The sequence below is a fragment of the Agelaius phoeniceus genome, chromosome 2 (genome assembly GCF_051311805.1).
Source record: "Agelaius phoeniceus isolate bAgePho1 chromosome 2, bAgePho1.hap1, whole genome shotgun sequence".
Taxonomy (NCBI): Eukaryota; Metazoa; Chordata; class Aves; order Passeriformes; family Icteridae; genus Agelaius; species Agelaius phoeniceus.
This window is the reverse complement of record NC_135266.1, coordinates 117,598,208-117,620,609: the sequence shown is the minus strand read 5'-3', so window position 1 is coordinate 117,620,609 and position 22,402 is coordinate 117,598,208. Positions and strand designations below refer to the sequence as shown.

Sequence of the window (22,402 nt, the reverse complement as noted above, 5' to 3'; positions counted from 1 at the left end):
CCATCGATGTCCCCTCTTGTCCGTAGCCCCCAGGGCGCGGTCCGGCCCGGCAGAGCCCCGGCCGGGCTGCAGGGCTGCAGGGGTTAACCCTGCGGCTCCCGCACCACCTCCCCGCCCGCCGCCCTCCCTCCTCCCTCCCGCCGCCGAGGAATTTCCTAAAACACCCCCCCAAAAAAGTGGGAATATAACAATAATAAAAAAAATTATAAAATACCCACCCTGCGGATCCCCCCTCCCGCTTCGATCTCCGCCTTTAATACCAACAAACAACTCCTCGGCTCTCCCTAAAGGAGGCGCCTTTGATCGGAGCGAGACGAGCCCCGCCGGGCACCGGCACCGGCACCCCCGGGCACCGGCACCGCCGGCACCGGCACCGCGACCTCCGGGCACCCGCAGCCCCGGGCACCGGCACCGCCGGGCACCGACAGCCCTGACACCGGCACCGGAGCTCTGCCGGCACCGGCTTCCCCGGGCACCGACAGCCCCGGGCACCGGCACCGCCGGGCACCGACAGTCATCCCTGGGAACCGGCTTCCCCGGGCACCGACACCTCCGGGCACCGACAGCCCCGGCTCCGGCATCCCCGGGCACCGGCACCGCCGGGCAGCGGCAGCGGGAGCGAAGCCCTCAGCGCAGACCCCGCGACATCACCGGGCCATCACCGGGCAGCGCGCCCCGGGCACCGGGAGCGGAGCCGCAGGGCACCAGCAGCGGGCTGCGATGCTTCCCGGGGCGGGTCCCCTCGCCTTCCTGCTCCGGTGCCTCCTGCTCCTCTTCGCCTCCGAGAGCCGAGCCCGGGCTCGTAAGTCTTACCCGCGCTTGTCCCGCGGCGCTGCTTCCCTCCGTGCCTCAGTTTCCCCGGCGCCGGGCTCCCCGGGAGTTTGCGGGGCGCTTGGCCGAGGGCACGGGGAGGTGTCCGAGCATGGCGGTGCCGGATGGCCCCGGCATGTCCCGGGACGCGCAGCCGGCCGGGTTTGCTGTCCTGCCCGGCTGGGGACGCGCATGGCGGTGTCCCCGGTGCCCGTGCTGTCCCCGGCCGCTCTGCGGGGCTGGTGAGGGGGCTGGGGGCGCCGGGGGCCGGCACGGGCCGGAGGAAGGGCCGGGACCCCCTCCATGGGCTGGGGATGCCACAGGGCAGAGGCTGTCTGACAGACCTGGCTCTGCACGGATCCCACCCTGCCCGAGGGCATCTGCCCTCTCCTCCCGAGGGGGGACGGGACAGCGACAACGCCTCTCCCGCCCCAAACAAAGCTGGGGGCTCTCCTCCCGATCCATCCCTTGTCCCTCCCTTGTCCATGCCTTGTCCATCCCGCAGGCTCTCCCACTTTTGCTCCCTGCAGAGGCACGGAAGGGTTGGGATAAGGAAGGGAGGTTTGGCACTTCCACGGAAAGGCTCAAAGGACTTGGCCAGAGGTGCTCAGGAGTTTTGGAGGGTGCTGGATGTGTTAATTGGGCCGGGAGGTGGGCTTGGCTTGGGCAAAGCTCCCACTGGATGCTGGGTGACATCGCAGAGCCACCAGGGCTCCAGGCACACTGGAGCAGGACCTGCTGTGTCCCTGCAGTTATTCCCCCCTCTAATCTCCTGGAATCCCAGCGGAGCCTGCCGGTGGCTGTGTCAGGGTGATTTACAGCGTGCCTGCTGCCAGCAGTGCATTAGGCACTCAAATAACCATCCTCCTGGCGTGAGGGCCCAAAATGTGAGCGCTGGATCATCATCCCGACCGTGGGGTGTGCTGGGGGCATGGACGGGGCTGTGCAAAGCCCTGAGGAGCAAACTCCGGGTGAATTCAGCTTCTCTCCCTTCCCTGGGCTCATCCAAACCCAGCACACAGCATCTGCCCCTGGAGCAGGGTGTGGGTGCGGGTCCCTGCCCCTGCCGGGCTGCCAGGGTAGGGTTGGGAAGGGCAGGGAGCACATCCAGGAGGTGAGGCAGGTCTGAGGTGAGGAGTTTGCTCTTTGCAGGCGCTAACAGCCCCTAAGCTGGGCATAAACTGCGCTGGGTGGGGGCAGGAAGGGTTTGCCTGCTCTGGGAGGGCTGCTTGCAGGACTGAAACGTTGATGGAGAGCTGGTGGCTGTGGGATTGGAGCAGGGCTGGAGCAGCGTCCCAGCTCTGGAACACTCCAGCTTTGCCACAGGGCTCATCTCACCGCGAGGAGGGCTCGGCCAGGACTCACCCCGAGGTCACGGGCAGGCTGGTTCAGGTGGCAGAGTCATCACCAGATCGTGGAGTCATCACCAAATCGTGGGCTTCTCTCAGTGCCCACCTCTGCAGGCTCCCCCTCTCCTCAGGGCTGGTGTGCAGGGAGAGTGAAGACAGGAATAAATTAGTTACGAGCAGGCTCATCAGCCAAGGGACCTACAGAGTCGTGGCTAAAAATAGGTGAGGAGCAGAAATGCCCGGGCTCGAAGGCAAGTCAGGAAAGAAGAATTTGCCCACAGAAACAGGCTATTTTAGGGGATTTGCACTCCAGCTGAAGAGAAGTATCAGAGGCACAGGTTACTGGGACGAATGAGCTGCATTCTGAGTGATTCAGGGGCAGTGGGTGAGCACAAGGATGTTTTGGCTGGAGGCATTTAGACACCAGCATCTCTGCAGAGCACGGGGCAGTGGATTTCCCCAGAAGCTTGGAAGCTGCTGCTTCATTTGTTTTTAACATGGTTGCTGGAGACAAGGGGGCTCCTGGGATCCCTCTGTCCCAAAAGTTTGGATCCAACAGGGATGAAAAGTGCTCCAAGATGGGAAGGACCAGGATGGGAAGTGAGTGCTACCCATGGTAAGGGAGAGGCTGCACACCCTGCTATAGGTAACAGAGCATTCCCTTGGGAAGGAGCAGGACCCTGTCTGCCTGGCTTCTCCACTCTGGAGAGCTCAGAGATGCTTCCTGAGGCTGCATTTTCAGAGCTACAGAGTTCTCCAGGCTCCCAAAGTGCCAAGAAGGCATTTCCAGCCCAGAGCCGAGCGAGGCGAGTGTGCAGGAATTGATGTAGATGTGAGCAGAGTCTTTAGGATGCCCCATGTCAGGGGCCCTGTGTGTTTTAGCCAGTCCCTTCTCAGCAAAGCTGCATTTTAAGCCCTTCATAAATACAAGGCTGTCACAGGAGCGCCTGGACTCTGTGTACCAGACAGTGCTCTTTACACTTTATTTATGGCTGCTCTTAAAAACTGCTTTGCACGGGCTGCCTCCCTGGTGCCCAGCACGGCCCTGGCTGGCAGGTGTGTGACCTCCAGAGAAGCTCTGGGAGCTGAGAGCCCTGCTCCAGGGACAGCTCCCAAGGTGCCATCGGGGGATGCAGGACCAGCCTCGGGATGGAACGGCAGAGGAGGAGTGGGGGGAGATGAGCAAGACCCCACAGCCTCCTGTTGAGCCATCAAAGTGCTCAGAACACTCCCAAAATGACAGAACCTCATGTGGCTCGGGTGGGAAGGGCCATCAGGACAGGTATTGTGGGAAGCTTTCCAGCTACCAGGAAATTGAAACCTCACCAGAGGCTGTGGCAGAAGCTCCAAGCAGCATCTTCACAAGGTGCTCCAGAGACACCAGTCCAGGGTGACAAACTGAAGGGTGTGGAGAAACCCACCCTGGCTGCACCTCTCACACCACGAGAAGGGCGAGCATCTCCTCGGGATGCACCTCAACAGCTCCGGACACCAGCCACCAACAAGGTGCTACCCCACAGCTTCTTGACCTGCCCTAGGTCCAGTGAGAAGTAAACCCACAGGACTTTTCTGAGTGTGCTGCTGCTGAAGGTGCAGCAAGCGAGCTCACCTTGCTGACCAGCACGGGAGGAATCCACTGCCACAAATGGCTTTTCACTCCATCCAAGCAAACTAGGATGATGTCCAGAGTTTGACCTCTGAACATGAAATTATTAGCCTGGCATGGGAAAAAAATGGTCCAGAGCCTCCAGCTTTTAAGCCCCATCCATCCATCCATCCATCCATCCATCCCCATCCTGCTCCTGCCCAAGCACGCTGGCACCTCTTGCCAAAACCCCAGCACTGCAGAGATGCCAACAAGTGTCTCCTGCTGCCCAGCCCTGCCAGTCAGCTTTAATTCTACCAGCAGGCCCTCTGCAGACATGAATCAGGCTGCTTTCGAGGGCTGGACCCAAACCAGGGCTCCACTTGTGATTAAATGCTTGCAGGAAGCAGCCAACTGGCATGGGAGCTGCGAGCTGAGCGTCACACCAAGGCAGCTCCATTTCTTCACCCTCAGCATAATTCATGGGGATGCTGCAAGCAGGGAGAGATGAAGTCATTTTCTCACCCTTTTGCAAAACTGTGATTTTTTTTGTTTAGATTTTTTTTTTGTATTTTGTTGTGTTTTGGTTTGGTTTGGTTTTTTCTCTCTCCTCTGGGTTTCCTCATACTCAAGCCACATGCTCACCAGTTCTGTGTAGTTTGCTGTAAGCTCGTGGCCAGGAGCAGGGAGTTGCTGACTCTCAAGAGCTATGGGGACAATGTGAAGCCCTGATCAGGGAAAAGGAAGGAGAACACCTCTGCCTGTCCCTCTGGAAACCCCCAAAGCCACTGCAAACCCCAACATGTGCTGTGCCTGGCCCAGCCAGCCTGTACAGCTGGTGCTTACCACCTGTGCAGGTGCAGCTTGGGGAATCAGGTGCCTAAAGCCATCCAGGAGAGGCTCAAAGCCAAAGAGAGGACCTATAGAGACCTTTGTGGATCCATCTTGCAGTGAGCATTTCTGTTTCAGAGTGAAAACTCTATGTCCTGCCTCAAACCCACGCATTCTGTCCCTTTCTTGCAAAGGGAGTCCAGTTTGCTCAGAGGGGCTGCCACTCGGGTCAGATGGGTCCCAGGGTAAAAAAATGCATGAAAATAAAATAAAACTCGGGGTGGAACAAAACCAAAATCGGGGTTTGGTGGGAGGGATGTGGGGAACGGGGTGCAGGCCGTCCTTGCTCTCACACAGGAACAGGAGCGTTCTCACCTGGCCTCTCCCGGTTGCTTGCAGGGCCGGAGGCGTTCTGCGACTTCAACGGCAAGAAGTACAGCCCGGGGGAGAGCTGGCACCCGTACCTGGAGCCCCAGGGGCTGATGTACTGCATCCGCTGCAGCTGCGCCGAGGCACGTCCGGGCCCGCGGCCGGCAGCCACCGCCAGCGCTCCCAGCGCTGCCCGTCGGGCTGCTCGGCACGCCGATAACCATAACCGTGATAAAAACAACAGTAACGGCACTAACCACAAGCACAACCATAACGCTGATGATGATAATAATAATGCTGACAATAATGCTAACCATAATGCTGATAGTAATAATAATAATGCTAACAATAATGCTAACAATAATGCTGATAATAATAATGCTAACAATAATGCTAACCATAATGCTGATAATAATGATGCTAATGCTGATAATAATAATAACAATAATAACAATAATAATGTTGCTGCTAATGCTGATAATAATCATAATAATAATACCCAACAACAATATTAACAGTAATGCTAATAATAACAATAATGCTGATAATAATAATAATAATAATAATAATAATAATAATAATAATAATAATACTGCTAATAACAATGACAATAATAACAATAATAACATGAACAATAATGCTGATAATAATGATGCTAGTGCTGCTAATAACAATAATAATAACATTAACAATAATGCTGATAATAATGATGCTAATGCTGCTAATGCTGCTAATAATAATAATACCGAAAATGATAATAATAGCAATAATAATGTTGCTGCTAATGCTGCTAATGGTGCTAATGCTGCTAATAATCATAAAAACAATACCCAACAACAATATTAACAGTAATGCTAATAATAACAATAATGCTGATAATAATAATACTGCTAATAACAATGACAATAATAACAATAATAATAGCATGAACAATAATGCTGATAATAATTATGCTAATGCTGCTGCTAATAATAATAATACCGACAATGATAATAATAGCAATAATAATGTTGCTGCTAATGCTGCTAATGCTGCTAATGCTAATGCTAATAATAATAATAATAATAATGATATAATAATAATGTTGCTGCAAATGCTCCTATTGCTACTGCTAATGCTGCTGCTAATGCTAATTCTGCTGCTAATTCTGCTGCTAACACCACCACGACCACCACCACCACCACCAATGATGATGATGATAATAATAATAATAATAATAATAATAATAATAATAATAATAATAATAATAATGATGATGATGATGATGATGATGATGATGATGCTTGTTGGGAAGGATGAAAGTTTGACAAGAAAGTCTCACATATACGTATGCTTGGCAGAAAGATTTTTAAATGTAGAGTCTGGTGAAGGAATAGAGATGGAAGTAAGTTTTGATATAGAGGAAAAGAATTGCTGAGCCAGTCTTACTGGATAACCAAGAAGGCAAAGGATTTGTAAGTTAGAAGGGGTTTTTATGACTTAGAGCAAAGGATAAATTTACTTCAAATAAGAAGATGTTTTTACTAAGCAGGAAGATAGCACAGGCAAACAAGTAGAAAAAAGGTCTCAGAATTTTCTACTATAATGCTAATAATAAAGAAGCTAATAATGCTAATGCTAATGCTGCTGCTAATGCTAATAATAATGATGATGTTGCTGATAATGGTGCTGCTGCTGCTGCTGCTGCACTGGGGCTTTGCGCGGCAGCTTTGAAGCAGATGGGTCCCGCTGTCTCATTTGATCAGAAGAGTTATTTTTTTAGTCAGGCAGATAATGATGGGCCTGGGAAGGGTTCTAAACTAGCAGAGAGGGGATTTAGACTGATATGCTCACAAGAAGCTGTTCCCTGTGAGGGTGGCAGGCCCTGGCGCAGGTGCCCTGGCACAGGTGCCGTGGCGGCCCCTGGATCCCTGGGGGTGTTTCAGGCCAGGCTGGAGCACACTGGGGTGGTGCAAGGTGCCCCTGCTCACAACAGGAGGTGGAACAAGACCTCGAAGGCTCCTTCACAGCTGAACCGTTCTGTGATTCCGTGGTTCTGGAGCCCTGGTGGGCTGAGGGTGGAGGCAGCCGAGGGCTGCTCTGGGGTGATGGGTGAGGGACCAAGGCAGGCCTGGAGCCATCCCTGCTAAGCCACAGCCTGCACAATTTGTGATACACAATTTGTGACAGTGTGTCCCACCTCCTGCAGGGCTGAACTGTGGGCTGAACATTCCCTGTGAACTAACCGACCCCCGTCTGTCTGTCTGTCTGTCTGTCTGCAGAACACCAGCATCAGGTGCTCCCGGATCCAGTGCCCAGCGCTGCCGTGTGCCAGCCCCGTCACGGAGCCCCAGCAGTGCTGCCCGCGCTGTCCCGGTGCGTGGGCATCCCTCGGGGCAGGGGGACAGGGTGGCCATGCTCCCACAGGGCGGTGACACCCAGCCCTGGCTGCTTTGTCCCTCCAAAAATCCCATTTCGATGGAAAAGGGCTCTCTGCCAGATCACCTTCTTCCCTCGCCCCCCATCCCAAGAGCTGTGTAGGGACAAAATGTCAGTTCACACTTCTGGGCCAAAACAGGAGCTGGCAATTTGTTCTGATCGTTTGCCAGCTGAGTGACTTGGATTTAAAAAAAAAAAAATTTAGAAAAATTTTTAGGGGAAAAAAATTACAGTTTTTTAACAACTACCTTCTCTGCACTGGAGACTAGCTCAAGTTTTAGCCCCAAAACTTTTTCTGCCTTACCATTAGTGATTGCCTAATTTCACCTCAATATGGTGAGAATAAAGACGTCACCTCAAGATTTAGTCCCAAAACTTTCCCTACCTGAGTGCTGGCAGAGCTAGTCAGAAACCACCAGTGATTTGAGAAACTAGAGAAAAAAATAGGAAAAAACCTCATTAATTTTCTTTTTTTTGCTAGTTGCCCATGAGACAATCCCTTTTTACCTGACTCCATCTGAATCTGGTGATGGTTACAACCAGGGGAGGGGAAAACCCAAGGATTTTGTTAAGAGCTTTGTGAGGTCAGGCTTCCAGGTTTTCCCTGTGTGCTGAGCTCAGGGCAGTCAGGGCATCCTCAAAAACCTTTCAGACCCTTCAGCCATGCATTGCTCTGACACTTGAGGGTGCCGGTGGGGTGTGAAGGGTCCCTTTGGGGTGTGCTGGCTGTGACCCTGCTCCTTTCTTCCCCTGCCCTTTTGCAGAGCCCCCGTCCCCGTCCGGGCTGCGGGCGCCCGCCAGGTCGTGCCGCTACAATGGGACCACGTTCCAGCAGGGAGAGATGTTCAGCGGCAGCGAGCTGTTCCCCGGCCGCCAGCCCAACCAGTGTGTGCAGTGCAGCTGCTCCGTAAGCCTCATCTCATCCTCCTCATCCTCCTCATCCTCCTCCGGGGCTCACAGCCCTCGCTGCGGCGCCCTGTGCCCCCTCTTTAGTGCCAGCACATCAAGAAGGGGCAAAAGAGCCCCTAGGGCACCTCCCTCTGTCATCACCCACAGGGGCTGCATCGGCTGTAACCTGTCCAGCCACTGCCTGTGGTGCTGGAATGGCTGCTCTGGTAGCTCTGGGGTGGCAAGAGGAGTGACTGACGTGTGGCAATGATGCAGCCTTTGAGGAGGCTGGTTCCTCTTGTAAGAACCCCAGCTAGGTGATGTGAGACACCTGAACGAGCCCTCCGATCCAGCTGCCTGGGCCACTGTCCCCAGGAACCCGTGGGCCCCTTGTCCCTCTGGGTGTCACTCCGTGCATTTGTCAGGGCAGTGCCTCGGGTACAAAGGGGAAAATAAAGGGCTGGCTGTGGAGCCTTCACTGGGGGGATGTCCCCGGGCTGTGTCCGATGCTGTCAGCTGCTGGAACAGCTGCGTGAACAGCTGGTCTAACCCTCTTTGGGAACTGCCCCGAGAGCAGAGCCCCTGGGATAAATCCTGCTTTTTGGGGCACTGGCTCTTGGGGCAGGGCACTGCTGCGAGCTGCTGGGCAGGAGGAGGAGGAGGAGGAGGAGGAGGAGGAGGAAGGGAGAGGCAGGTGTGGATTCCCCGGCTGCAGAGCAGGATCTGCCAGATGCTGTCACCCACCAAACTCCCCTCATCCCCTTCATGCTCCTCGCACAGCAGTTTGGCTTCCTGATGGGAGGAGAAGCAGCTGTGGTTTGGTTTTCTAAGGATATCCTTGGCTGACCTCTTGGTCTTGCTTGGCTTGTGGATAGGATACCCCAGAGAAAATTGCTGCAGGGAGATGACCTTGCTGTCGAGCTCTGGCTGCTGAGCATCCTTTTTTACCCTTTGGAAAAGTAGCAAAAACTTATTCCTGCCACAAACTGGTGCAGATCACTGCCTGAGGTGGCACTGGGATGCACAAAGGTCAAGGCTGGCCTCAACCTGTGGTTTTCAGCTTGAATCACCTGCAGCAATGGTATTTTCCAAATGATCCACTTAGGCCTATCCCTGCACCTCTGTGTGCTTGGCCCTGGTGCTGTGGAATTAACCGAGAGAGAGGGAGGTCAGAGCTTTGGTGTGGACCTGAATCTGGGCTCAGAATCCTGCTTCCCACTTCCACCCCTCTCCTCTGGGTCCTTTTCCTGGCAGATGCCAAGAAAAACTTCCTGGGGGCTGTTCTGCAGAGCTGAGAGGTGTGTGGGGGCTGTTCCAGCCTGGCAGCACTGATGGTGCCTGCCCTTTTTGGGGAAGAGCAGTGTGCAATCCATGGAACAGAGGACACAGCCCTACAGGACGGACAGACAGCGCAGCAGGGACAGACTCCAGCTGCCAGCAGGTGCTGGATGATTGGTGGCACTGCAAGGATGATTGGTGGCATTGCAGGATGGATTACCAGGGGGCTTTTGGTCATGGACTCATAAAATCCTGTGATGGTTTGGGTGGGAAGGGACCTACGTGGGGCACATACAGCCCTTCATAAGGCTGACAGCATGTTTCTCCCTCCTGCCCTCCTAGGAAGGCCAGATTTACTGTGGCTTGGTGACCTGCCCCGAGCTGCTGTGCTCCTCTCCCTTCAGCGTGCCAGATTCCTGCTGCCAGGTTTGCAAAGGTAACGGGGTTGGGAGTGAGGGTTGGCACACTCCAGCTGGCAGCAGGAGCCATCTCAGCCACTCTGGCAGGAGCTTGGAAGCCTGGGCTGTAAATCAGGCTGCTTGCTATCTCTTGGTTGCACCAGGAAGCATAAGGATTTTCCTTGGATAATAGGAATTGCATGTGCAAGGCTGGGGTTTTCCTTGGGTAACATGAATTGCATGTGCAAGGCTTGGGTTTTCCTTGGGTAACATGAATGGCATGTGCAAGGCTTGGGTTTTCCTTGGGTAACATGATAATTGCATGTGCAAGGCTCCTGTCTCTCCAGAGTGCCAGGCTGGCCAGCACGTGGAGGAGAGCTGCTTTCAGCCACAGAGAGCAAAGCTCCATTCAGCCCACAGCATCCTCCAGGACAATGTTTTTCCCTTGCAGATGGCTCCTTTGAGAAGCCCACAGAAGAGGAGCCCCTGCAGTTAAACAGAGGTGTTGTACGTGACTTTTGCATTTTAAAGCCCCTTGCTTCCAGCACAGCCCCCTGAGCAGCTCACAGAATGCCCTGGCACAGTGAGATCCGCTGAGATCCTTGCACAGTGCCCAGCAGCTCTAGGAGGACACCCAGACCCTTGCCCAGCAGAACCATGGGCACCTGATGTGCAGGTGAATTGTGCTATGGAATTGAGTCTAGTGGGAGATAGCAGCCTAGGTGAGAGCTCAGGCCACCACCCTGCCTCCCCAGGCTGTTTGTATCAGCAGCCCCAGCAAGGAAAAAGTGACTCCTCGGCTCCTGGGCTCCTTCAGGGCCACATTTCGGAGCTGGGCTGCCCATGCCAGCTCTGTGGGATTAGGTCACTCTGCTCCTGGCTCTGCCCTTTTCCATACTCCTCCAGCACCTATAAAACCTCCAAAATAGACACAAGGGGACCCTTTGTGCTGCGTGTCTTGTCCCAGCACTCTGCTCCTGGAAGCCTGGGACGTTCCTGGGATGTTCCTGGGGTGTTCCTGGTGTTTCAGCCCTGCTGGCTGGCAGCCCCACTCTGGCTCCCCTGGTGCCTACCAGGTGAGAGAGCAGGATCTGGCCCATCCTCACCTTCCTGATCCTGTCTGAGCCACACAGATGCCAGCCCTCCCTTTCCCACCTAGAAAGGACCAGCCCATTTCCCCGTGTGTTTGAGGGATGCAGGAGCTCACACGCTTCTCTGAGGGCATTGGGTTGAGCCTGGGTAGGGAAAGGTGCTGCCCCACACGAGGAGGACACCAGTGTGGGGCACGGGCACTGCTCAGCACCCCCTGGGTGGTGGCAGCAGCAACGTGGGGAAGGGGCTGGAGCACAAGAGAGGCTGAGGGAGCTGGGAAGGGGCTCAGCCTGGAGAAAAGGAGGCTCAGGAGGGACCTTGTGGCTCTGCACAGCTCCTGACAGGAGGGGACAGCCGGGGGGAACAGGGACAGGAGGAGAGGGAATGGCCTCAGGCTGGGCCAGGGCAGGTTCAGGTTGGATACTGGGGAAGTTTCTTCCCTCAAAAGTTTGTCCAGCCCTGGCACAGCTGCCTGGCATCCCCATCCCCGGAGGGATTTAAAAGCTGTGTGGATGTGGCACCTGGGGATATGGGATAATGGTGGCCTTGGCAGTGCTGGGAGAATGGTTGGGCTCCATGATCTCAGAGGAATTTTCCAGCCTTAATATTTCTCTGATTTGTAAGGCTTGTGGGCCATTGCTTACCCCTGTGGTCTCTGCCCCTTGCACTCCTGAGGGAAGGCGTGCAGGACACTGCATGGATTTTTCCAGCACGCTTTGGAATGAGAACAACTCAACTGCTGGAGCCTGAATCCCCTTTGTTCCCTGGCTGCTCACAGAGACATTCCCAGGACCAGTGCTTGGGAGAGGTGGTGGGCAGGAAGGCCCCCGGAGCCACCGTGTCCACGGCCCTCAGCTCTTCCCTGGAGCTAATTCCCAGAAGCTTCAAACCCAAGGGAGCAGGCGGCACCACTGTGAAGATCGTCTTGAAAGAGAAGCACAAGAAAGGTAAGGGATGGAGGGGCCAGGCAGGGACTTAACGTGGCTTCTCCAGAGCTTGGAATTCTTGGGGGATCTGGCTCAGCGGCAGGTTTCCACCAGCAAGTCCTTCTGCCCACTGCTCCACAGCCAGCCTCAAGGTGTCTCAGTCCTCCTGCCCACAGTCTCCTGACTGCCACTCTCCAAAGTGGGTTGGGAGAAGGCTGGTCCTTGGAATGGTTTGGAGATCTGGGACTTGGGAAGGAAGGAGCTCAGCTGGAAGACTCCACATGGACCTTCCAGGAGAGTGGCACACAAAGACAGGATGTTCCTCCTTGTGCAAGGGCTGGCTCTGACCCAGGGCTGCCCCAGGTCTCCCTCCTGGAGCAGAGTAGGGAAGTGAGGTGAGGAGCCAAGCCCCTTGATCCAGAGGGGGGAAGAACAGCTCCTTTCTCCTCTTGGCCGCTCTCCCACCATTGTGCTTCCGGAAGGCACCTTGGAGATGAAGGCCTGGAGGAAACTGTGGGACCTCCAGAAATTTCCGTGCAGGAGTCAGCAGGTGGCACTCTTCACTGTGCTTCATCCCTGCCACAGCCTGGAGGGACCCTGGGCTCCAGAGGGTGGCAGGCAGGTGAGGTCCCCTGTCCCTGCAGGGCGGTCACACCCGGCACAGCCATCCCCTGGTGCTGCTCCCTCTGCCCCACGGCACCTGCTGGGTGGCACCTGCTGGGTGGCACCTGCTGGGTCCCTGTGGCACCTTTGGTCCCATCCCACCTTCTGTGGTGTCCCATGCTGCCAGAGGAGCTGGCTCCTCCATGCAGCAGGAGCAGCCATGTCCTCCATACTCCAAGGCCTGCTCGGAGCCTCGGGCTGACGAAGAGGAGGAGGAGGAGGAGGAGGAGGATTTATGTGCACAGACAGCTCTTTTGTGTGTCTCTCCTGCAGCCTGCGTGTACAATGGGAAGACCTACTCGCACGGGGAGGTGTGGCACCCCGTGTTCCGGCTCTACGGCCTGCTGCCCTGCATCCTCTGCACCTGCAGGGACGGCGTCCAGGACTGCCACAAGGTCACCTGCCCCAAGGAGTACCCCTGTCAGCACCCTGAAAAAGTAGATGGGAAATGCTGCAAAGAATGTCCAGGTAGGTGGGACCCTGCCTGCTCCTGCGGCTGCCTCCCGGCTCCTTCCCCAACCTTGGATTAAAGCCTCAGGCTGAGAGAGATGTAGGGATTCAGGTTGCTGGTGGCTAGAATTCACAGCAGACAGGTCCAGCTGGGTTGGAGAGCAGCAGGACTTTCCCAGGGTAAGGAGGATCCCCAGGACCCCCACAAGGTCATCTGTCCTCATCTGTTGGGAGGATGAGGTCTGGAGTTGTGCTCCAGACCGAGAGTGCTCGGATGGAAGGAGCTTTCAGAGGAGAGGACACACAGTCTGCGTGTCCACAAAAACCAGGGTTCAATCGTGCCAGCTGAGGTGTAGGTGTGAAGGGAGGGGCGAGGGCACTTCCCAGGAGAGGGGCTGTCTGTGGCACTCATGGTTTGTGGGAATTGGAACCCCCATCTCTGGGAGGGGAGGTTGAACACAGAGGTTTTAGGGTGCTCCAGGTAAAACTGGGCTGGGGCTGGGACATGGAAAGGGGCTGGAGCCCCAGGAGAGGCTGAGGGAGCTGGGAAGGGGCTCAGCCTGGAGCAAAGGAGGCTCAGGGGGGCCCTTGTGGCTCTGCACAGCTCCTGCCAGGAGGGCACAGCCAGGGGATCAGGCTGTGCTCCAGGGAACAGGGACAGGAGCAGAGGGAACGGCCTCAGGAGAGGCTTGGATTGGATTTTAGAGACAATTTCTTCCCCAAAAGGTTGCCCAGCCCTGGCACAGCTGTCCAGGGCAGTGGTGAATCCCCATCCCCAGAGAGACTTAAAAGCTCTGTGACACTTAGGGACATGGGCCAGCGCTGCCCTGGCAGTGCTGGGGGAGCAGTTGGACTTGATGATCTCCAAAGTCTTTTCCAAATTACATGACTCTGTGATCCATGGTGGAGAAGACCTCTTTTCCCTTTCTGTTCAGTGTGCTTTGGGTCTCCCAGCTCCCTGGTCTTTGGAAAGCTGTTTGCCTTGAGCCACAGGCCTGGCACAGATGTGTCAGCGTGTGACAGCTCCCGCTGCTCCCACTGGAGGATGTTTTGATGTTTTGTGGGTGACACCTCTCTGTGCTGGCATTTATCAGGAGATGTTCAGCTGATGGAGCACCCACTGCTTGCCCAGGGAGGCTAAAGGTACCTGGGTGTCTTTGGGCCTGCCTGGAGGGGCACCAGGTTCTGATCCACGTCTCCCAGGGGCTTCTCACCCAGGAGAACAAGCAAAGGGCACTGCCACGTTTTGGAATGGCTGCAAAGTCATCTGAGCTGAGATTTCCAAGGTTTTCCAGCCCCTGAGTGGAGAGGTTCTGGGATGGCCTCCTCAGGGGAGCGAAGGGCAGAAGCTCAGCTTGTTTTAATAAGGTTTTTGATATGTTTATGAGCAGGATTTACGATGTGGTGCCTGGTGGGAATGGGATGTGATGACTGAGCAGAGCCCTTTCAGTCTTGCATTCCCACTCCAGTGGGTCTCTCTGGTTTAAATCCGACAACTTTCCCTGCTTGGGTCTCCTGTCTGCTGCTCAGACTTCACTTTATTTCCAATTAGCCTCCCTGATGCAGCCAGAATGGTCGTGCTCCTGCCTTCCAGCTCTCACAGACAGCGATCACACACACGCTGCTCAGCCAGGCTACATCCTTGCCCTTTCCTTCACTGCCTGCAGGCTTTGCCCAGGTCCTTTTCCAGGTGCTTTCTGTGGCAGTCCTTATCTTCCTCCTTTGTGCCACTAACTCAGGAATGCCAAGTGATTTTTCCAAAGGGATCCTGACCCTGGCAATTGCTGTGATGTGATGTGTGGATGGGGGGACACTGCTGTGGGCAGAGCTGGTGATCACCACCTCAGTGTTCCTGCTCCTCCTCCTGATGCTGTGGGGGTGGAAAGCTCCTTGGTTCTTAAATTCCCATTGAATTCCAGGGGTTCCTTTCCTTCTGGGAAGGTGGGGCTTTAATCAGGGACTCCATGATCTCAAAGGGCTTTTCCAGCTTGAACAACTGGGAATGCCCTGGAGCAGGGGAGGGTGAAGGCCCTGGGACAGGTGAGGGTGCTGGGCTGTGCTCACCCTCCTCTTCCTCATGCTGAGCTGCAGAGCTGAGCTCCTGTCCTCTGCCTGCTGAAAAGCTTTGCTTCCCTTTAAACTGGGATTTCCATCTCAGAGAAGAAGAGCTCAGGAGCACCCCAGAAAGCCTGGGGGAGAGCAGAATCAGGCCTAAAATAACTGTCTTGCTAAAATAAACCCCAGGCATCTATTTATAGCCAAACTTTCTTTCGAGTAGTGTGAAAAGCTTCAGCATCCAAACTGACTGGGAGAACAAGGCTAAATTCAGCAGAGCTGGGCTCCTCTGCGCTCCAAGGACCACAACCAAAGGCAATAAATCTCCTTCCAAAACCACAGGGCATTCTTAATTACTCCAGATACATTAAAAAAAAAAAGAAAAAAAAAAGAAAAAAAAAAAGAAAAAAAAAAAAGAAGGGAAAATGAGCATCTCTTCTTTACCAAGAATGCTGGAAAAGTCACGTAGGACCCAGGGTGGATGTCCCTGTGGTGGCACCCCGTGTGGGGAGGGTGCTGGGGCTGGTGCTGAGCCCACCTGAGGGGCTGAGCTGGGCACATTGCCCAGGCTCCCCTGCTATGGGCCCATCCCTTGGCTCCCCTGATGTTCCTCCCCAGCAGGAGCGAGATGGGAAGTGGGGAATCCAGCCCCTGCTTTGTGGCCGTGGTGGCATTGAGGTCGCTGCAGGGAGTATGGGGGATCCAGATGGACAAAACCCCCCTTCCCCATCCCTGCTGGCACAGAGGCTGCTGGGGTCATGGGTAATGAAAAACATGGGAATGAGGAGGTCCACAGCTCCTTTATCAGCCTCTCCTTTGCTGCTGCTCCCGGAGCCGGGGCTCGGATCGTGGGACTGTGCCCTGTGGCACCGAAGCCAACGAGATGCCTTTTCCATGACCTGGCTGCTGGGATAGGTCCTTCTTGGCCCCCTGTAATGATCTGTGTCCCTGTTTGTACTCAGAAAGCAGGGTCAGACCCACGGACGAGGTGGGCAGCGCCCGGTGTGGCAGCGGCCCCAGCCGTGTCCTGGTGTACGCCTTCGTGCCGCCGCGCTCCGAGCCCTCCAAGGACGTCCTCAGGACCGTGGCCATCGAGAGGGAGCTGGCAGAGGAGGTGGAAATCTACAACTGGAAGCTGATTAAAGGTGAGCACCATTGTGAAAGCGGCCAGCAGAGCGGGAGGTGTGTGTGGAAACCTGATGCTTTCCAAGCTTTGTTCGGTTTTTCTGGCTTTTCTGGCGGCGCTCCACCCTTTGCGTGGTGGATCAAAACCTGCTGACAGCAGGCTGGCTTTCCTGACTCCCCCATCTCACACCCTTTCCCTGCATTCCATGTAGACCAGGGCTGGAAACCACTTCTGGCCCCACTATCCTATCCTCACCACGAGCTGCAACACCATCTGGGGGCACAGCACAACCAAGGCAAGGGCCCGGGGGCTGCTCCTCCAGACCTCCCTGCTGCCGTGCCAAATGCATGTGGAAAACAAACCAAGGAATTGTTCTGGTGGCTCTGTGGTTTTGCTTTCACTCTTCTTTTAACACACCAGTCCACCTACACTTTGAAAGGTGCACACAAGGGGGATGAATTGTCCTCAGCCCACTTTTTGGGTGGGGGGGTTTGGATGCTCCTTGCTGTTGGTGTGTGCTCTAGAGGTCAAGGCACAGCAAACACGCTGTCAAAAGGCTCCAATCTCTTGCTCTTTCCCCACACCTTCAGCTCCTGTGGATGGGAGGAGTCTGGGGACACCTGGTGCAGTAGATATTTGTGCTGTGTCTCTCTGAGGCTCAGGGAAGCATCCCAGTGCCCCATTCCTGAGTTTCCACTGGACACACTCTACCCCAAAGAATTTGAGTGCTTCAGGTGGGTTGTACCTTTCCTGTGGATGCAGTGACCCTTGCCCTGCCTCTGCTGGACTTGTGCAGCCATCCTGGTCTCCTGGCGTGCCCGTGTTTCACATCACTCCCTGGGGAGACCTCGGGCACGGCTGGACAGCACCTGAGGCATTCACCCAGAGATGGAGCCCTGGTGCCACCGCGTTCCCATCCTGCCCCTGCCACGCTCCCAGCTGCCCGTGCTGCCCCTCCCCAGCAGGGCCTCCCTCACAATGGCACCTTGTGGCTGAGGACAGCTCGGGGCCCCGCCGCTTCCTCCCCCGGCTCCTTGGCAGGGGCAGCACCCAAACCCTGCCGGCACCTTCCGAGGCCAGCAGCTCCCGTCTGCATGGAGCTCCCCAGCCCTGCCAGCCAGGGACAGGGGAGGCCCTTGTCCCCGAGGCCAACACAGCTCTTTTGCTTGGCACAGCGCAGTGTTGTTGTTGGGAAAGAGCATGAGCTCACTCACATATGGATTCCACCTCTCCGTGGGCCATGGCTCCACCAACAGAGCAGCGTGTGTGGAGCAAAGAGCCTGCAAGTCACACCTGGACCTGGTCCATTGCCTTTGTATGGGCTCATGATACCTACGTGGCCTCATCTATTTCTGGGCTGGGACGGTTTCCTCCACAGAGCAGGAGTTGGAGGAGAAAGCAGCGCCAACTCCAGCCAAAGGTTTTACCCAGCTGGCTGGTGGCACACAGATGGCCTCCAGGAGAGCTGCAGTGTGGGCTTCCCCACCTTTTTAGGGGTCTGAACATCACCAGCCATTTTGGAAATCTGATGTTTTTGACCTGTTGTTCTCTCTGTCCATGCCCATCTTTCTCACAAATCCCCTTTAAAGCACCAAGAGCATGTCCCAGCAGCTCGCTCCATCCCAAGGGCTGCCAGGAGTGCTCCTGCCTGTTGGATGGGACGTGTGTGCCAGGAAATGGCACTGCCCTGTGCTAGCTCCATCCATCCTGCCTCTCCACTGGGGGACTGTCCTTAACGTGTGCTGTCCTGGTTCCTGCTGCCTTCCTCTGCTGCTCCCAGCTCCTGGGATGTTGGGAATGACCCTCCTGGGGGCCAAAGGTCCCAGCCAGCTCTCTGAGAGCTCTTGGGGAGCATCAGAGCATCATCTAGGTTGGTTGATTAAAAGATGTTTATCTCTTGTAGCTCTTGTTTAAAATATCCTCTTGGTTACTAATGTGCTGGAAAGTGCTTCATCAGCCCCGGGACTGTAAGCACACTCTCCTGCTCCTTTCTAATTATAGACCAGAAGAATTTATTGAATACTTGTGCCTTTCTTGCGTCAGTAACAGTTTTATTATCTCCATCCAGTGTCTTCTTTTGTTACTGGTAGGACTTCTTTACCCAACCCACTGAACGGACTAAGTAACAGTGCAAAAATCCATCCATTTCTCTCTCTGCCTTTGACTTCCTGTACTGATTTTCCACAGTTGATAACATCTCATTTATATGGCTTGTGAGGCAGTTCCCCTTCATTACATACCCTTTTCATGTGTAATTGCTGCTGGGAATCAGGGAAAGTCTCTTAACCAAATAAGGGGGACCACGTTGCCTCTCACATCTGCTGGCAGCAAGAGGCTGGATACTCCTGAGTGAGAGGTGGGGAAGGATATTCCAGGCATACCTGCCTGCTTTGTCATGCCTTGCAGGAGAGCAGGAATGCCAGAAGCCCTGACCCCACAGGAAGGGCACTGTCATTGCTAAACACAGGTTCTGGCTTGCAGGGGTCAGACATCTGAGTCAGCAGCTCCACTGAGGGTCACTGCTGGCAGGGGCAGAAATATCAATCCCTGCTGAGGTCACTTGTGTTTTTTCCTGTCCTGGAGCGCTTTCAGCACTGCTGACCAAGAGGTGGAAACCTTTGGTGCTTCCAGGAAAGGAGATCACCTGAGCATGGAGGGGAGCACTGGTGTTTTGAGAGTGAGCAGAGCAGAGGGGACCCCAGCATCCCCTGGCTCTCACCTTCATTTCTTTTATGCTTTATAGGGGAAATTGGAACTCCTGCAGGGCAAGATGCTTTCTGGAGCAACAAAATCCCATTGCTTTCACCTGCTCCATGGTGAAGCATCCTGATTCAACAAGCAGTGGCTGCTTTCATAGAACCATAGAATCTCAGCAAAGTTTGGGTTGGAAGGGAGCTTCAAACCTGTTCCACACCCCTGCTGTGGACAGGATGCCACTGTCCCAGGTTGCTTCAACCTGGCCTTGAGCACTTCCCCACTTTTGTGGCAGCCACAGCTTCTCCGGGCAACCTGTGCCAGGGCCTCACAGGGAAGAATTTCCCCCTAATAATATCTAGTCTGATACTTGAATGAGATGTCTCCTGTCCTTGGCCAGCCCTGGCTCCATTGCCAGCTCCCACCAGGCTCTGGCAGCAGGTCCTGCACCAAGCCAGGGCCCTGGGGCAGGCAGTGTCAGGAGGGGACAGAGAACCCAACCCTGTGTGAGCCTGAAACTGGGCACTGCAGAATCTGATGCCCTGTGTCCCCCTCTGCAGGAATATTCCATCTGATCCAGACCAAGAAGATCAGCAAGCAAGAATTCAAGCAAGAAGCACAAAACTTCAGGCTGATCACCAGGACAAACGAAGGTAGGGAGAGAAAAATCCCCTTTCCTCACTCCTCCAGCACTCCCTGCCCCAAACAAGCTCCCGATTTCCAAAAGGCTGTGTGAATCCCAGCATGGTGTGGGAGCTGAGCCATGGGGACAGCACTTGTGCAAGTGTGGCTGTGCTGGGGCTGACCTGTCTTCACACCCCACTCAACACTCCCGGTTACAGCCACATTTTCACTTTATGGCATAGGAAAGGGCAGCCAGCTTTCTAAAAGTGGCTGCACTCTTGTGAAATCCAGAGGTTTTGCCTCTCCAGAGCCCGTAAAACTGTTTGATTTTTATATCTAATCCATCTGGTGCTCCTGGGAGCATGGAGGGGGAGGGAAAAAAATGGTGCAAGGGATTAGCAAAAAATTAAACTGTTGAAATATGTTTTAAAACCATTCAGGATGTTCCGGGATGTGCGTAAACATGACAAAAAGCAGGAATGCCTGTGTGGAGGGAACTGCCTGGCTGCTCCCTGCCGGCTGGGCTGGCGTTTAGTGGGATAGGCTGGGCTCAGAGCCGTGCCTGCAGTGTGCAGCAGCCCGGGGTTAGCGGTCACTCGGAGCACACCAACACTTCCAGTGCCCCAGGGGCTGTTCTCAGCCCCAGTCCCTATGAGACAGCGTCTTCTGACCAAACAAACCCTGGGGGATTGTCCAGTCCCTGCTGCCAGGCCGTGCTTCACACCCTGGTGAGTCTCTGGCCCGTGCCTCCTTCTCCCCGCCTCAGTTTCCCCTGACAAAGAGCCCTGTTGTGAAACCATCCCGCTGCCGTGGCTGCGAGTTCTAGGAAAGCTCTGACCCACGATTTCTTCCCAGCAGAAGGTTAATTCAGCCAGAAAACATTCCCTCCACCCCCGGGGTGATGACACTGGGGCTGCATAATCTTTGCTGGGGTTGCACTGAGGGGAGAGAACACCTGGAGGGGAAGGAAGCACCTCCAGCCACCTCCTGCACACATGGGGATTCCTTGGGGAGCAAGGAGAGGGACTGGGACACTTTGTCCTGGTTTGGGGGGGCTTTCGCAGCTCCACATTTGATTTGCTGGGAGTCTGCAGCTCCTTGGGGGATTCAGAGGGATTCCTGCAGCAGGATTTTCCCCTACCATAGGTTGCTGAATGAAGAACCAAGGCTGAGGCAGTACAGAAAAATGAATATAAATGGGGGGGGGAAGGAAAGAACCATCCCTGTCCAATGCCCACAAAACTGAAATTTTGGCTTTCTGAGACAGAAGCATAGAATGCTTCCCCCCCTGAGAGGCAGAAAGTCAGCCCAAATCTGAGACATGCTGGGGAGGACATGGACCTACCACCACGTCAAGGCACCCTTTGAAGAGGTGCAGAGGGAGGTTTGTCCCTGTTTCAGCCTGAGCCCCTTTTCCTCTCACACTGAGTGAGTGTTTTGCACCAAAAGCACTGTAAGTGCCATTGACTGTGCTGTTGCTGCATTGCGAGGGTGAGAGCCCCTCTGAGCCCCGTTTTAATTGCAGTACCTGTGGCTGGGATCCCTGAGGAGCTGCTCTGAACACGGCCTGCCCCGAGGCTGCTGCTAATGTCTGTCTGTCTGTCCCTGCTGATCCAGGTCACTGGAATATCTTCCGAGCGCAGACGCCGGAGCTGAGGATGACAGAGAGCCCAGAGAAGGAGACAAAGACGTTGTAAAGCCCAGAGCTTTCCTCTAGCTATCGATTTATCTACACACAGACACACATACACATATATACCAACTCCAGAGCTGCATTACTCAGTAGGCTGGCACTGCAATACAGGTTACACTAGTGGGAATTCCAGCGACTCCAGAGAACGATCCCAATCCCAACCCATCGGAGCCATCGCCGGGCAGGTGCCTCCCTCCCGCTGCCCCAGAGGCGTGGGATGAGCACAGGGAGCAGGGACAGACGGCCCTCCGCAGGGTGGGACCTGGTGCCACACGAGGAGGAGGAGGAGGAGGAGGAGGAGGAGGAGGAGGAGGAGGAGGAGGTGGGATCCATCCCGGACACCCTGGCGTTCCTGAGGAGCGCGGCAAAGCGGGACACGACTGTGCTTCTCACCAGGGGAAAGATGACCTGCAAAGGGAGAAAAGTCATCCCTGCTTCTTTCCTTGGAGCCCCTGGGAGCTGCAAAGGGGTTTCTTTGGCTGGATGCCCTCCAAGGAGTGTTCTTTGAACAATCTCCTCTCTTCCAGCTGGGATGATTCTTTTCCCTCTTTGCAGGGAGAAGATTCTTTTCCCCGGGATGATTCCTTTCCCTCTTTGCAGGTCACTTGGAGATGTAGGTTTTGGGAGGACCCAGCTGCTGGCAGGGTCTGAGACCCTGGACACTGCACTAAGGTCGCTGCTCAGCAATTATTGTGCTATATATTTATATCTATCCTATATCATATCTACCGGGCTGTATTCACAGGAGGGGCGTCTCCCAGAGGGCAAACAGGATCATTTCTGCAGCACAGGGAGGAGGGCATGCAGCAGCATCCCCTTCCCCCTGTCTGGAAACAGCTTTGGGGGATTTTCAGGTTGTTTTGGTACATATATTTATCCCTGGATTCTTGTTTTATTCTGTTTTGATAAATCTATTTATTTGGAGATCCAACTCTGTCTGACAAATCTGATTAAAAGTCTTCTTGATTCATCTTCCTGTGCTGGTTCTCCTTTCCCTGTGGGGTCTGTGTGGAGGCTCAGGGGCCCTGGTGGGGTCTGGCTCCCCTGCATTCACTCGGGGCTGGGATGCAGAGAAATCCCTCAGAAGCTTTGCTCATCCATAGGGCATCACCCCTTCCCATTTGCTGCTGGTCTGCTCACGGCTCTGGGCTGC

General features: G+C 54.9%; 2 protein-coding genes and 1 long non-coding RNA gene across 3 annotated transcripts in view; 2 read left to right on the top strand and 1 right to left on the bottom strand.

The window, feature by feature from the left end:
* The window catches only part of LOC129117577 (uncharacterized), a 444,593-nt gene that overhangs the window by 114,188 nt on the left and 308,003 nt on the right, over positions 1-22,402 (top strand). The gene's annotated exons all lie outside the window — the stretch shown is intronic.
* CHRDL2 (chordin like 2) lies at positions 224-21,499 on the top strand. The gene is made up of 11 exons (XM_054654431.2): positions 224-802; positions 4,975-5,087; positions 7,206-7,299; positions 8,127-8,269; positions 9,871-9,964; positions 10,378-10,433; positions 11,797-11,965; positions 12,881-13,075; positions 16,075-16,257; positions 19,493-19,585; positions 21,174-21,499. The coding sequence occupies exons 1-11, from the start codon at positions 721-723 to the stop codon at positions 21,251-21,253; spliced, it is 1,302 nt and encodes a 433-aa protein (XP_054510406.2). The 5' UTR covers positions 224-720; the 3' UTR covers positions 21,254-21,499.
* Positions 16,224-22,402, bottom strand: part of POLD3 (DNA polymerase delta 3, accessory subunit) — a 40,714-nt gene continuing 34,535 nt past the window's right edge. The window contains exon 13 of the mRNA XM_077174634.1: positions 16,224-21,208. Coding sequence (XP_077030749.1) covers positions 20,954-21,208 — 255 coding nt within the window. The 3' untranslated portion in view covers positions 16,224-20,953. The remainder of the gene's footprint in view (positions 21,209-22,402) is intronic.